Source organism: Lupinus angustifolius, chromosome LG20 (genome assembly GCF_001865875.1).
Source record: "Lupinus angustifolius cultivar Tanjil chromosome LG20, LupAngTanjil_v1.0, whole genome shotgun sequence".
Lineage (NCBI taxonomy): Eukaryota > Viridiplantae > Streptophyta > Magnoliopsida > Fabales > Fabaceae > Lupinus > Lupinus angustifolius.
In genome coordinates, this window is record NC_032028.1 from 11,604,899 (window position 1) to 11,618,864 (window position 13,966).

Below are 13,966 nucleotides of genomic sequence, written 5' to 3' on the forward strand. Positions count from 1 at the left end.
GGTAGAGCATGTATACATATTCTACATAACATATGAGAAGTTTGCCTTTTGAAACATATGCATAATTGCTCCAGTTAATCGATTAACGTGGTAGCTTAATCGATTAACATAATTGATTTTCTGTTGAATATGTGTTTTCTGTTTTAACTGGCTTGTATGGCATTCCGTTAGTCCGTTAATCAATTAAATGGTAGTCTTAATCGATTAACGAGTCGGTTTTATGTTATAACTGAAATCTGTTTCTGCTGTTGTAACTGCTTAACTGTTTAACTGTTTTTGCAACGGCTTAAACCACTTATTCTCCATGCTATAAATACGAGGCTTCACTCAGAACTCATAAGCATTCATTCTATTTGTTTAGGGTTGTTTTAGAGAGCATTTGCATACGTATTTTTACTACTTTTCTGCAAGAGAGTTGCATGTGTGAGAAGATAGATTATGTTGTTTATGCAATAACATGTTTTATGTTTCTGCATAGTTTCATGTTCGTTTTAATATTGCTGACATGATCATGCATTAGATTTTGATAGAAAGAAACTATTTGTATACTGATAATTGATTAACTCATTCTTACATTGATGGCTTAACTTATTAGAATAAGGGTTAATCTTAGAGTCTTTATATTATAATATCTTAAGCATTCTATGCTTAGTATACCTTGATTTTAACGTGTGTTTTGTGTAGTCTGGATCTGTCTCGTGGTGTAAGATCACCATAGAGATTGAAATTCTTCACCAAGGCATGGAGGTCTTAATTTGAGGATAAGATTCTTGGTTGGGGCTAGTTCGCGAGAAAGGTTTTCTCAATAGGCGAAAGGGTAGAGTCAAACCAGGTTTTAGATATCATAGATATCAAGAAGGGAGCATCCCTTGTGCTTGTAAATTGAACTGGTAATTGTATTCTTAATTCAATATTGTGAAGAAAGAAAATCTCCCTGATCAAGAAGGGGAGGCCTGGATGTAGTTTGCAGAAGACCGCAAACGAACCAGGATAAAAACCCTTTTTGCACTGTTCTTTCTTTCATTATTCTTTAACTGTTTTCTTGTCATGATACATTGAATTTATTCTTGAGAAATTGGATATTTGTTTACTGCTATATAGTCAATACTTTTGCGCAAAAATATCTGAAATATATATGTTCAAGTGTATCTTAATTGTTGTGCAAATTACATGTTTAACTGAATCTATTCTGTTCATCACGTTAATCGATTAAACAATTTTGTTAATCAATTAACTGGACTGTTTTTCCAGCAAGTGGGTTGTTGATAAAAAACGGTAAAGTTTAACCGCCACACCTATTCAACCTCCCTTCTAGGTGTTCCTAGGTCACTAATACCTAACAATTTATAATAGCTAAAAATTAAATAATACATGAGAATGATTTATGATAAGTATGAAATATTCTAAGAGAAAAATAAAACCAAAATACTCTATTCAAAAATGACGTTTTCACACTTTAGAAACTGCAAATTTTGTTTTTTAAGACTAGTTTGTTTTATTTGTATTCCTTCAACAATGTCTTACGACACTTATTAATACCAACATGTTGAATTTGAAGCTTGCAATACTTGACATCAAAAAATATTTACTGTGTGAGTTATTATTAAATGTTCTCTTTAAGACATTTTATGATGTATCTATGATGTGTAGTTCTCACAATTTTGCTAATTGTGCCAATTCTAACACCACAAAAAGAAAGATGGACAAATATGTTGGAAATGCATCGACAAATTATGAGGGAGAAAAAATAAATTGAGGAATAGAGAACTCAACTTGGGACGAGAAAAATATAAAGGGAAAAGACTTCTATTTATAACATGATATTTTTTCTAAATTCGACCACTGTTCAATGTAAGATTTGTGAATTTTTTTCCTTCAAATTTTTTCCTATATGAGACTTGTGAATTTTTTATTTTATACCCAAAAGTCCTCACTAATAGAACAAGTTCTAATAATTTATTTTAATATTGTAATTAAATGTAGTTGAATGGTAAACATACAATACTTTGAGTGCTTTCTTGTATATTAATAAATCCTCTATTTTTAATTAAAGAGTATAATATGTGTGCATTATTAATTAAAATTTATATACAGATAATATATCATTCACCATTCATTTGTATTACTTTTTTAAGGAGTTAATGATCATTAAATATAAATGATAATTAAACTTAAACATAAATAATGAATAATGTAGTAACAATGTATAAAACTTGTGAGTGTATATATTTTTTCTCTTAAATAAATATAATTGTTTTGTATTTTTAGCAAGCGTCATTGGATTGACAAAATGCTTTTTTTTAATAATAAATGGAATTTGTTACCGTGGTTGAGAGAGGGCATCCATATTTGTAACATGATTAGTTTACAAGTTGATATTTTTTAATCTAATGTTTCACATCAATTAGAGAGGAATTAAATTTCTGTCAAAAATTCAACCACCCTTGGTCCAAAGTCATGCATGTAGTTGTTTATAAATTTCCTATTTCCAATTTTTCCCAAAAGCTTTAGCTCGTGCTCTTAAATTCCCATTGCATTGTCTCAATCAATGACTTCTTAACATGCACACAACTCATGTATTCAAGTGTTAATATAGAAAACTAATGAACTAAGCATTAAAAATATGGGGAAATCAAATTGGGGAATCAATAAATAATGGGTTAAAAATTAAATTGTTATTACTACAAGACTTTAATGTGTCTATAAATGTATATAGTTAAAGATATTTAAATTACTCATAATTATTACATAACTTCAACAAATTCACATTCTCAAAAGAGTTTTAAGAGCTTTATTTTTTATTTGTTGTGTAATGAAAGGAAGTTGAGTATATAGACTTGCTAAGGTTAAATAAACCTCATAACTAATATAATATTAAAATAAATACTTATTGATTATCACTAATATGTCAAATTAATAAGATGTTCATCTAGTGGTATAATACTTCTCTATATCCTCAATTAAATAGACCAAGATGTTAATGATTCAATTATCCAAAAGAATACTTGTTGGGAGGGACAATCACATACTTCTAAAGAAATTAATTCGTCAACCATAAAGTAATGTGATACCATTAATTATACGAAAAAGGTAATCTACAATGATTTATTGTAATTATAAAATATATGGCTTAATCTAAACTAATTGAGTCAACCTTGTTGACCAAGATAAAAATGTAGTTTCTTAAGGGATCTCAAATTTATATATATATATAATATTGCCAACAAGGACGTGAAAAATCACCATTAACTCTACACACATGTTTGTATGGATGCCTATGTATCCTGAGAAACCAACCAACAACACTCTCATATATAGTATCACAAATAAGACCCTTTAAGCCCGCATGACTTGAGTTGTTCAATGCACAATCAATTGATAAGTGTCATATGTAGGAGGGTGTCACTGAATAAATTTCACCATCTTTTAGGGTGTGTGATTATTGCCGACAAATATCAATATTAGAAATCGAATTATTCACATTTTAGTTTTTTTTTATTTCTTTAAAAGATGTTATTGCATGACAAAAAGTCGTAGGAATTCACATGCATAGTTATGTCCTACTCTAACCATTCCTCATCCCCAAATTGCAAGCTTTCCAAGATAATTAGAGGCAAGTAAGAAGAGCAATAGTGATTTTCTAATCTAATTTATTGTTGAACCATTTAAAAAAAATAGTTATAGTAGAGATAAAGAAAAGGCATTTAAAAAATAATAAAGAAAACAAAAAATTGACTAATAAGCTTACGGAGAAAATCCCTAAAATATCTCGAAAGATATCTCAAATTTAATTATATGCATGGTTGATGATAATAAATAAATAAATTGTATTGTAAAGAAAACTATTGTTGGGTTGGAAACCAATAATTTGGATGCAATTATATCAGATCATTAAATATGTAACTAATGGTTTTGAATTGCAATTATATCTAAAACATTGATTTTTTAACCATATGATTCCAAATTGCAATTATCCATTGATTTTGTATAAACTAGTATAATTTTAATTCATTAATACGTGATTAAGAACATTAATTAAAGACCATTCAATTATTTCTTACGGGCCCTCAAACCATTGCGACACCACCTCATGTTCCAACTTCCAAGCCCAAATCCACCTCACGAAGTTATAATCGAGTCTCATAATCAACAACCTAAAAAATACTACATCATCTTAAGGAATAAGATGCTTCTCCTTAAGGGAAGAAAAATGGTACTACTATTCCTTCTTATTCTTTTTACAAGATATGTTAACTAATTATCTTTAACCATACCCTTTTTTTGGTACTATAAAAAATATTTTCTTACAGAAATCGAATCATCGACTAGCTATATTCATATGATGATAAAAGATAATAGATTGATCAAATTTGGTACCAAGGTGATCCCTCACTTTTTTAGATAATAAATTAATCATTTTTTAAAAAGTGCGTAACTGTTCATCTCAATAAGTATATTCTAAAAAATTAAATCCTAACTTTATAGTCATAATGAAGATCTAATGAATTTTTATATCACTCAGCTAACTAACGAGATGTTGATAATATGCATCAATATTGATACACCTCAGTAGCACCATATGCATTCCCAAGAAATAATATAGTTAAATTAGAAAGGAGACTAATTGGTGATTAAACTAGCACTAGAATAATCACGCCCATAATTACATTTACACTTATATCCCTTTATTTCCTTTCTATTTTCAAGCTTTCGTGTGCACCTTCCCCTGGTTTTCTTCATTTTCATTTTCTTTCTTTCCTTTTTTAATTTTATTTTTCTTATTTTCGTCATCATCTTATACACACTCAATCCTATCCCTTTTATTTCTCTCTCTCTCTATCAGAAAAAATCACAATTCAGCGATTAAGTTAGAAAGAAGAGGAAGAAGAAGAAAAAAATCTGGCTTTTATTTAAAATCATCATAAAAATTGTTTCTTTTCGTTGATACAAAAACTGGGTCTTCGATTTTTTGTCTCGAAGACCGATTATTAAGAACTACAACTAGGTACTCAAAACAAAAACAACAAGAAAATATAGAAACCATTGAAACTGTTGTTGCCGTTTTGAGACTTCAACTTCCCATGTTTGTGTTTCTTCGCTGATCATTCTATGTATCTGTTTTTCTATCTTCCTTATGATTGTTTTTTTTTTCTTCTGTTCTCTTAATGGTTTTTCGTGCATTGATGATGCACTCAGGACTTGGATGAATAATTGAATATGTTATCTATATGAACATGTTTGATTTATTTATTCTGAGGTTTTTGATTGTTGTAATCTTATATTAATAAGAATGCATCATCAAAACCCAGATACCACTATCAATTTTGTTTTTTTCTTTGGAGGGTGGGGATTTAAGGATTCTGATGACTGATTAACTGGGTTGATTTTGAAAATTAAGCAAAAGTTGTTACTTGTGCTGTTTTATTTTTTAGGGAAGCTTTGAATAAAGGAAGAGCTTTGGTTGTTCTGGATTGAATTTATGAACTTTCCTTTTGAAAACGTTGTGTTTGGTTTGGATTTCAGAATTATTTGGTATATATATGTGGTTATTTAATTTTTGATGATGAATGAAAGTTAATAATTTTTTTACTGAACAGGGGTCCTTTGAATCGAGGAGTCGAATTGATTAATGGGAAGTAGAGGCCAGAAGCGTCCCGAAATGGTAGATGAACTGCCTGCTGATAAGAGGGCGTGCAGTTCATTGGATTTTAAACCGAGTTCATCAAACTCACCAGTTCAAACACATATGAATTCAACACCAGAGGCACATGATCATGACATGGATACCTCATCGTCTGCTTCAGGATCAAGCCGATCGGAGGAAGAACCGGAGAAGGATTCGGCTTATGGATCATGTGATTCAGATGACATGGAGCAGCACCATAGCAGTCTCCATGAGTATCATCGAGGGAGAGTGTCCAGTGATCATGGGAAATTTAAAAATATTATATCTACCTTAAGTGAACAAACTGAACCTTCTGCTCAATTAGCTGTGCTTACTGAACTTTGTGAAGTTTTATCATTTTGTACTGAGGGATCACTGCCCAGCATGACTTCAGACTTGTTATCGCCACTACTTGTGAAGCTGGCGAAACACGAGAGTAATCCGGATATAATGTTATTTTCTATAAGGGCTATCACCTATATATGCGATCTGTATCCTCGATCAGCTGGTTTTCTTGTTCGCCATGATGCTGTTCCTGCCTTATGTCAAAGATTATTGGCTATCGAGTATCAAGATGTAGCTGAACAGGTAATTAACACTTGTTTGTATTGGTATCGTATATGCTTCTGTCTCTAATATTTCTTGATAGAAAGAAAGGAATTTTATGGTTGTTGATGTTGTATTATTTGTGTAGTGTCTCCAAGCATTGGAGAAAATATCACGAGAGCAACCACTTCCTTGTTTACAGGCTGGGGCAATTATGGCTGTTCTAACTTATATTGACTTCTTTTCAACAAGCATACAGGTAAACCTCTAACTCGAGACATTGTTTTGCCATCCTCTTTTGATCGGCGATTGTTTTGCCATCCTCTTTTGGTCGGCGATTGTTTTGCCATCCTCAAAAGCCAATAAGCTCTTGAAGGAGTGGAGAATTGTTTTTATTTTTTACATCTCCCTTTTTCTCTCTTTGCCAGAGAGTGGCTCTTTCTACTGTGGTAAACATATGTAAGAAGCTTCCTTCCGAAAGTCCTTCACATTTCATGGAGGCTGTTCCCATATTATGCAATCTTCTTCAGTATGAGGATCGACAGGTACAATGAATCAACTTCAGATGATTCTCGTGCAAATTTGCATCTACTGTGAGTAAACCTTCCTTTTGTAATATACACTGACCTGCAATTGTACTTCCCCAGCTTGTCGAAAATGTTGTTACCTGCTTGATTAAAATTGTGGAGCGGGTTGCTAAATCCTCTGCATTGTTGGATGAACTTTGTGAACATGGACTGGTTCAGCAAGTCACACATCTTTTAAGTTCAAATGGTCCGACAACCCTATCTCGATTAACTTATAATGTAAGCAATTTTATATCTGTCATTTTTATATCCTAAATTTCCATATTTTTTTCTTTTGAACTTCGATGCTGATATGAATCTGTTATTTTGCTTGGCAGGGATTGATAGGATTACTTGTCAAACTCTCTTCTGGTTCAGTTGTAGCTTGCAGGACTTTACATGAGCTTAATATAAGCAGCACATTGAGAGATTTATTATCTACATCTGACCTTTCACATGGAATGTTAACATCACAGCCTATCGGTGGACAATGTAATCAGGTATAGTCCTCTTTTTTATCGTGATTATAGGCATACTGATTTAGTTGTGATGAATTTGGTAATCGGTAATGTTTTCGTATATTATACGTGGCTAGTATAATGCTCAATTGCTCACATTTCCAAATCTAAAGCAACATTGTTTATTCCACTCATATAAGTATCCTTTCCATACATACAAAAAATTTTAGTTTGAAAAACAAGATGCCAATAATAAGCTTGCAGCTCAATTAAACAAATTGAAGTTAATGCTGAATACCAATCTGGTAGAATGATATAAATATTTTGTTCATTTTCTGTAGAAAATGTTTCTGTATGAGCTATAATGTTCCAATGAAATAAAAATAGAGTTAAATTTGTTGCTATCCTTTCCATACATTTATGTAGTAGTGTTATTTGGAAATGGAATGAAAGGTTTCATTACTAATGGATTGCATTTGTGTGACATATGAGCTTTGTTATAAAGGATCTGTGCGGTTTCTGTTATAAACCCATAATTTGCTGACCTGCACTAGGTATTTGAAGTACTAAAATTGCTAAATGAGCTTCTCCCTGGGCTCTCTAAAGATCAGAGTGATCAGTTGGTGCTAGACAAAGAATCCTTTCTAGCTAATCACCCGGAATTCGTGCAAAAGCTTGGGACGGATGTGTTTCCCTCGTTAATCCAGGTTGGTTGATTTTCTTATAATTAGCTAACTACATTTCCGTTCTTTATTTCATTGCAATACTGACTCCATCCTTATGCAGGTGTTTAATTCTGGTGCAAGTTTATATGTTTGCCATGGATGTCTCTCTGTTATGTACAAGTTTGTTTGTGTGAGCAAATCTGACATGCTTGTTGAAGTGCTCAAGAACTCTAGCATTTCAAGGTGAATAAGTCCTCCTTAACCTCTGTGTTTCAATATTAAATACATTTTTGTTAAAGGTATTGCTTTTATCTGGTTATTGTTGCAGTTTTTTGGCTGGAGTATTCACTCGAAAGGATCCCCATCTGCTAATGTTAGCCCTACAGATTGCTGAGATGGTCCTTCAGAACTTTTCGGATGATTTCTTAAATTTGTTTATAAAGGAAGGTGTCTTTTTTGCCATTGATGCAATCTTAACACCAGAAAGATCTTCACAGTTGATGTACCCGGGATTTAGTGGCTTTCAGTTGTCATTGGACAGTAGTCAAAGGCCTGCTTCAAGAGAGTCCCTTAAGTGCCAATGTTGTGCATTTCCGAATGGCCAATGTCTCACATTATCAGAAGTCGGAAACTGCCATGTTGACAAAGAAGCTGTTTATAATCTTGCAGAGCATATAAAAACAACATACTTAGCACCGGAATTGTATGATGCTGAGAAAGGATTGACTGATATTCTGCAAAATCTCAGAGCACTTTCTAATGATTTGTTGAACACCTCAACTGACAATGGTGCTCTTGCTCTGCATGAAGATAAGGTCAACAGTATATTGTATCAAATTATGGACAAGCTTACTGGGAAGGAGCAAGTATCTACTTTTGAATTTATCGAGAGTGGAATCGTGAAGTCACTTGTGAATTATTTATCTTGTGGTCAGTCTATGATGGAAAACGGAGTACAGAGCGTTTGCGGTTATAACGCTGTCATAGAGAAACGATTTGAGGCTTTGGCCAGAGTATGGTTATATGCTTCTCCGCATCTCTCTGGTGACACATCTCTTTCTATATTAATCAGGAACTTGCAGAGTGCTCTCACTTCTTTGGAAGCTTTCCCTATTCTTCTAAGCAATGGACAGAGACTGAGAAATTCATATGCTAAAGTTCCCAATGGACGTTCAGTTCCTTATCCTTGCTTGAGAGTCCGTTTTGTCCGGGGAGAGAGCGAGACTTTCCTGAATGATTACACTGAGGATTTTCTTACTGTTGACCCTTTTTCTTCTCTGCATGCCATTGAAGGATATCTATGGCCAAAGCTCAGTGTGAAAAGCACAAAGCAAACAAGAGCTTTATCCGCTCAACCAGCATTGCAACCAAATGTAAGTTCCTGCCCGGTTGACATGTTGACAGACCTCACTGAAACACAGGTATAATCGTAGTTTGTAATTTGGTCATTCGTTTCCTGAAGTGGTGCTTATTTATCTGTTTATTCCTTGTTTATTTATCGTACTTTAGTGGAATGCGAAATTGTTCCTTAATTTAGCTCTTATATTTATCTTGCTATGCTTATTTTGCAGGGAGAAGATCCAAATTCGTCACAGCCTGTACCCGATCAAGCTGTCAATGTAAATGCTGGGGAATCATCATCCTCTGGAACTCAGGTTGTTATCACATGATTAGTTGGTTAATAAAGCAGAACACTCTCGATTGTTAGTGTTAAATTAGGTTTGTAATTATGCTACATAGTTGTTCCTGACATGTTAGCTTAATATGTTTTCTTAGATGTTTCATTTTACTGTTTTTATTGACTAATGTTATGTATATTGTGATAACTTCACTACAAATTCTCCATTAGTTTATTGAGATGAGTTAATATTGTTGTAATTGTTTATACCGGCACGGTATCCTTAAATAAACATTCACTAGTCGCGCTGTTGTTCTTGTATCTCTTTTCCTATTAATTTCTTTTCCAGCATGATAACAAAGATATTGTATGCGCACTTTTGCATAGATTTAAATTTTTGTCCATATCTAACAGGTCTATGCAGAGCAAGAACAGCAAGTCAATGCAGAAACAGCCTCAAAACTGCAAATACAGCACTCGGTATCTAGTAGCAATGAAGCTGCTCAAAAACTTGCTTTTTACCTTGAAGGACAATATCTAGATCATAAATTGACTCTTTATCAGGCTATTCTTCACCAAATAATAAAACAAAATGATTGTTCTGCTGCAAAATTGTGGAGTCAAGTGCATATAATAACCTATAGAAGGGCTGTGAAATCTGAGGACATAATGCCTCAAGCATGTCTTTCTTCACCTCAAGACTTCTCTAATGATAAAGTGTTAGCTTATTATCAGCATACTCCTTTTTTCGGAGACATGTTCTCTTGTGAACTTGTTTCGGATCTGGAGAAATCAAGTCCAACTTACGGTATATTGTTTCTTCTCAAAAGCTTAGAAGGCATGAACCGATTTATAGTTCACCTTATGTCTCGAGAAAGAATTTGTGCTTTTGCTGAAGGGAAAGTTGATAACCTGGATAGCCTAAAAATTAGAGTTCATTCTGTTGCACAAAATGAGTTTGTGAGCGGTAAGTTGACCGAGAAGCTGGAACAACAGATGAGGGATTCATTGGCAGTCTCCATTGGTGGTATGCCTTCGTGGTGTGGTCAGTTAATGGCTTCATGTCCTTTCCTATTTAGTTTTGAGTCAAGATGCAAGTACTTCAAATTGGCAGCACTCGGTCAGCCACAAAGCCTCCCTCATATGTCGTACAACTCAGGAATGGTAAGGGACAGGCAAACAAGTCTTAGTGGATTGCCTCGAAAGAAGTTTTTAGTTTATCGTAACCAGATTCTGGAGTCTGCCACACAAATGATGAACCAACATGCCCGTAATAGAATGGTTCTTGAAGTGGAATATGATGAAGAAGTGGGCACTGGTCTTGGTCCAACTTTGGAATTTTATACCTTGGTGTGTCAGGAGTTCCAGAAATCTGTGTTGGGCATGTGGAGAGATGATGCTTCTTCATTTACCCTCAAGACAAACTTGCAGTCCGAGGAAATGGGAACCAATTCTTTTTACGGACTCTTTCCTCGGCCATGGTCATCAATGCAAGATACATCTTGTGGCATACAGTTCTCTGACGTAACAAATAAATTTTCCCTTTTAGGCCAAATTGTTGCTAAAGCACTTCAAGATGGAAGGGTCTTAGATCTCCACTTCTCTAAAGCCTTCTATAAACTTATTCTTGGAAAGGTAACCGTTTCTGGATTCTATTAAAGAACTCACATGAGCCTGTCACAAAAACAAAGATGTATAATGGTGGTAATTTAACCAACTTATCATTTCACTTTCTACCATTTTTTAGGACCTTTCTCTCTATGACATCCCATCACTTGATCCTGAGCTTGGTAGTGTACTGCAAGAGTTTCAAGCACTAGTTAACCGGAAAAAGTTTCTGGAATCTGGCTGTGGAAGGAGTTCTGATTTCGAGTATGGATTAAACTTTCGAGATACCAAAATTGAGGATCTTTGCCTTGATTTTACTCTTCCTGGGTATCCTGACATCATTCTTGCTTCAGGGCCTGATCACACGATTGTAAGCTACTGATTGATATTTTTGCAATTTAATTTGGAAATTTGTTCCTTCCAATAGCAGGGTACAAACTTTATATATTAATTCTTATTGGTAGGTAAATATGAGAAACCTGGAAGAATATGTTTCACTTATTGTCGACGCAACTGTGAGATCAGGAGTTTCAAGACAAGTGGAAGCTTTTAAATCTGGCTTTAACCAGGTTTGTGCCATTCTCAGTTTGTCGTTATACTACTTGAAATACTATCTACTTGCTTCTGTTTATCAAATGATCCAGTTTTTTTGGGTACTACCAAGGGTTTCCCCTCACCCTTTGGGTAAGAAACTAATCCATTTCGGGGTGTGTGGCTGCCCCTCCCAATAAGTATTGCTCCCATGAATAAAAAAAAAAAAAAAAAATTTTGTTGCCTTATTGAAGAGAAATGCCTCTCAAGAGGCAAAAAGAAAGATCTAGAGAAAAGTGGAGTTTAAATAATACGTCATGAACCTTTTTACTGCTTATTTTTTATGCATTCTGTTTTTTGTTTTGTGTACTGTCCCTTCCTTATAAGTCTTTCTTATGAAGTCTGTGTTAAATTGTACATGTGTTTAAGTTTTCATATAATATCAGTCTAAATTACACTCTGGTGGACAGCATACAGGTTTAACAATAGATACCAATATTCTTAGGGTCATCATCATACATAGTTATAGAACTTACTTGCATTACTTTGTGTCTGATGTTGACGCCGACATTTTGTTATACTTCATTTAGTGCCCTCATTTTCATTATGCTTTCAAATGCAAAAATGCACAGCAAATAAAAACTGGTATTTACTGAAATGCGCTGTTGTTTTGTTCTGTTCTTCATGATTGTTTTTACCCTTTCATTCTTTTTCTTGTTTTCCACTATCAGGTTTTCTCCATCGAACATCTTAATATTTTTAATGAAGAAGAACTTGAACGTATACTTTGTGGAGAGCATGATGCTTGGGCTGTAAGTATACATGTTTTTCTAGTGTCCCTTCCTTTTTAGAGTGGACGAGCAATTTGAAAAGAAAATAATAGAGAAAACTGAATCGGAATAATGCCTTGTTATCAGATCAATGAGCTTGCAGATCACATTAAGTTTGACCATGGGTACACTGCTAGCAGTCCTCCCATTGTTAACGTAAGCATTGCCGTAATATTATATACTTTTTTATACTATATTCTGAGTCATTCTCATAATTCATGGACTAACTACTACTGTGGATTCAGTTGCTGGAAATTATCCGTGAATTCGACTATGAAAAACGACGAGCTTTTCTCCAGTTTGTGACTGGCGCACCTCGGCTTCCTCCAGGAGGATTGGCATCTCTCAATCCGAAGTTGACTATTGTCCGAAAGGTGTGCAGAGATTATACACTATATTATTCTGTGTGGCTTTTATGCTTCACATTTATCTCTTCTATCTCTTTAGACTCATCCTTGTGTTTTCGGTTTCTTTTTAACAGCATTGCAGCAACCAGGTTGACACAGACCTACCTAGTGTGATGACTTGTGCAAATTATCTTAAGCTACCTCCTTACTCTTCAAAGGTAGCTTCCCAGCTTTCACTATTTCAAATATATTATAGTGAAAAACACCAGATTTGTTAGAAACTGTACAAAGCAACTATTAGAAGAAGACCAAGATAACTCTACGGGAAACCATTAGGAAAAAAATAGACCTAAATGACTTACTGAAAGATTGGTTTCCAAAAAATACTGATGCTTATTGATTCATTTAGTGAACCTAACCTAGTGAGATGGGCTAGATTTGGGACAAGCATAGTGTCCACCTCCTCCTCTTCAACATGTTTTATATAATTAGTCATGTATATAGTATTTTCTATAGAAAAATACTTTGCCCGGAAACCGTCTCTTCGCTTGTGGAGGTAACGGTGTGTACATCTATCCTCCCTAGACCCACTAGTGGGAGCCTCGTGCACAAGACCGCCTTTCTTTTACTCGTGATGCGCCTTTCTTTTACTCGTGATGTTTTCAGGATCCATCCTTGCTTGTGAGAAAAGGTTTTGGTTATTTTTGCTGTTATACTTTCTATCCTATTTCTAATCATTGGTTGGCACTTGATTAAATTTCAGGAAAGGATGAAAGAGAAGCTGTTATATGCCATAACAGAGGGTCAAGGATCTTTCCACCTTTCATAACTTAATGATTTGGATTATGAAGATGTAATTATTAGGGTAAGTGGTAGCTACTAGCTAGCAATGTAGGTAAGGGCTTCAATGAATTGGTGCTGGCAGTGGTTTTTCTCAATGAGAGATGAACTTCACTGACTACAAAATTGTTGGGGGTGTGTACATAGTTAGTTGTGGCTGTAAAGAAACTAAGGTGCTTCATGGTTTATTTAATGTATAGTATTTGTGAATAGGGAGGACCCTTTATGATGATTATTAGTCTTTTACATGCCAATGATAATAGCTACTACTATCTTTGCTTTTGCTACATAT

At 34.1% G+C, this 13,966-nt stretch overlaps 1 protein-coding gene across 3 annotated transcripts; it reads left to right on the forward strand.

Annotated features, from left to right (window-relative positions):
- On the forward strand, nucleotides 4,679-13,966 carry LOC109336085 (E3 ubiquitin-protein ligase UPL4). Of its 3 annotated transcripts, none has more exons than XM_019572456.1 (18): nucleotides 4,679-4,729; nucleotides 5,598-6,253; nucleotides 6,360-6,470; nucleotides 6,640-6,756; nucleotides 6,859-7,017; nucleotides 7,116-7,277; nucleotides 7,790-7,942; nucleotides 8,022-8,143; nucleotides 8,229-9,321; nucleotides 9,472-9,555; nucleotides 9,933-11,153; nucleotides 11,266-11,496; nucleotides 11,591-11,695; nucleotides 12,389-12,469; nucleotides 12,575-12,643; nucleotides 12,733-12,861; nucleotides 12,969-13,052; nucleotides 13,598-13,966. In XM_019572456.1, exons 2-18 carry the CDS (start codon nucleotides 5,630-5,632, stop codon nucleotides 13,661-13,663), a joined length of 4,611 nt encoding a protein of 1,536 aa, XP_019428001.1. In that variant the 5' UTR covers nucleotides 4,679-4,729; nucleotides 5,598-5,629; the 3' UTR covers nucleotides 13,664-13,966. The 3 variants fall into 3 exon arrangements, with proteins under 3 accessions (XP_019428001.1, XP_019428000.1, XP_019427999.1); XM_019572455.1 differs by lacking the exon at nucleotides 4,679-4,729 and adding an exon at nucleotides 4,742-5,083; XM_019572454.1 differs by lacking the exon at nucleotides 4,679-4,729 and adding an exon at nucleotides 4,742-5,005.

Coding starts and splice junctions, on each gene's coding strand:
- LOC109336085 (XM_019572456.1), top strand. CDS start 5,630: ATGGGAAGTAGAGGCCAGAAGCGTCCCGAAATGGTAGATGAACTGCCT. Junction 9,322..9,471: donor CAGACCTCACTGAAACACAG/GTATAATCGTAG, acceptor CTTATTTTGCAG/GGAGAAGATCCAAATTCGTC. Junction 12,470..12,574: donor GAGAGCATGATGCTTGGGCT/GTAAGTATACAT, acceptor CCTTGTTATCAG/ATCAATGAGCTTGCAGATCA.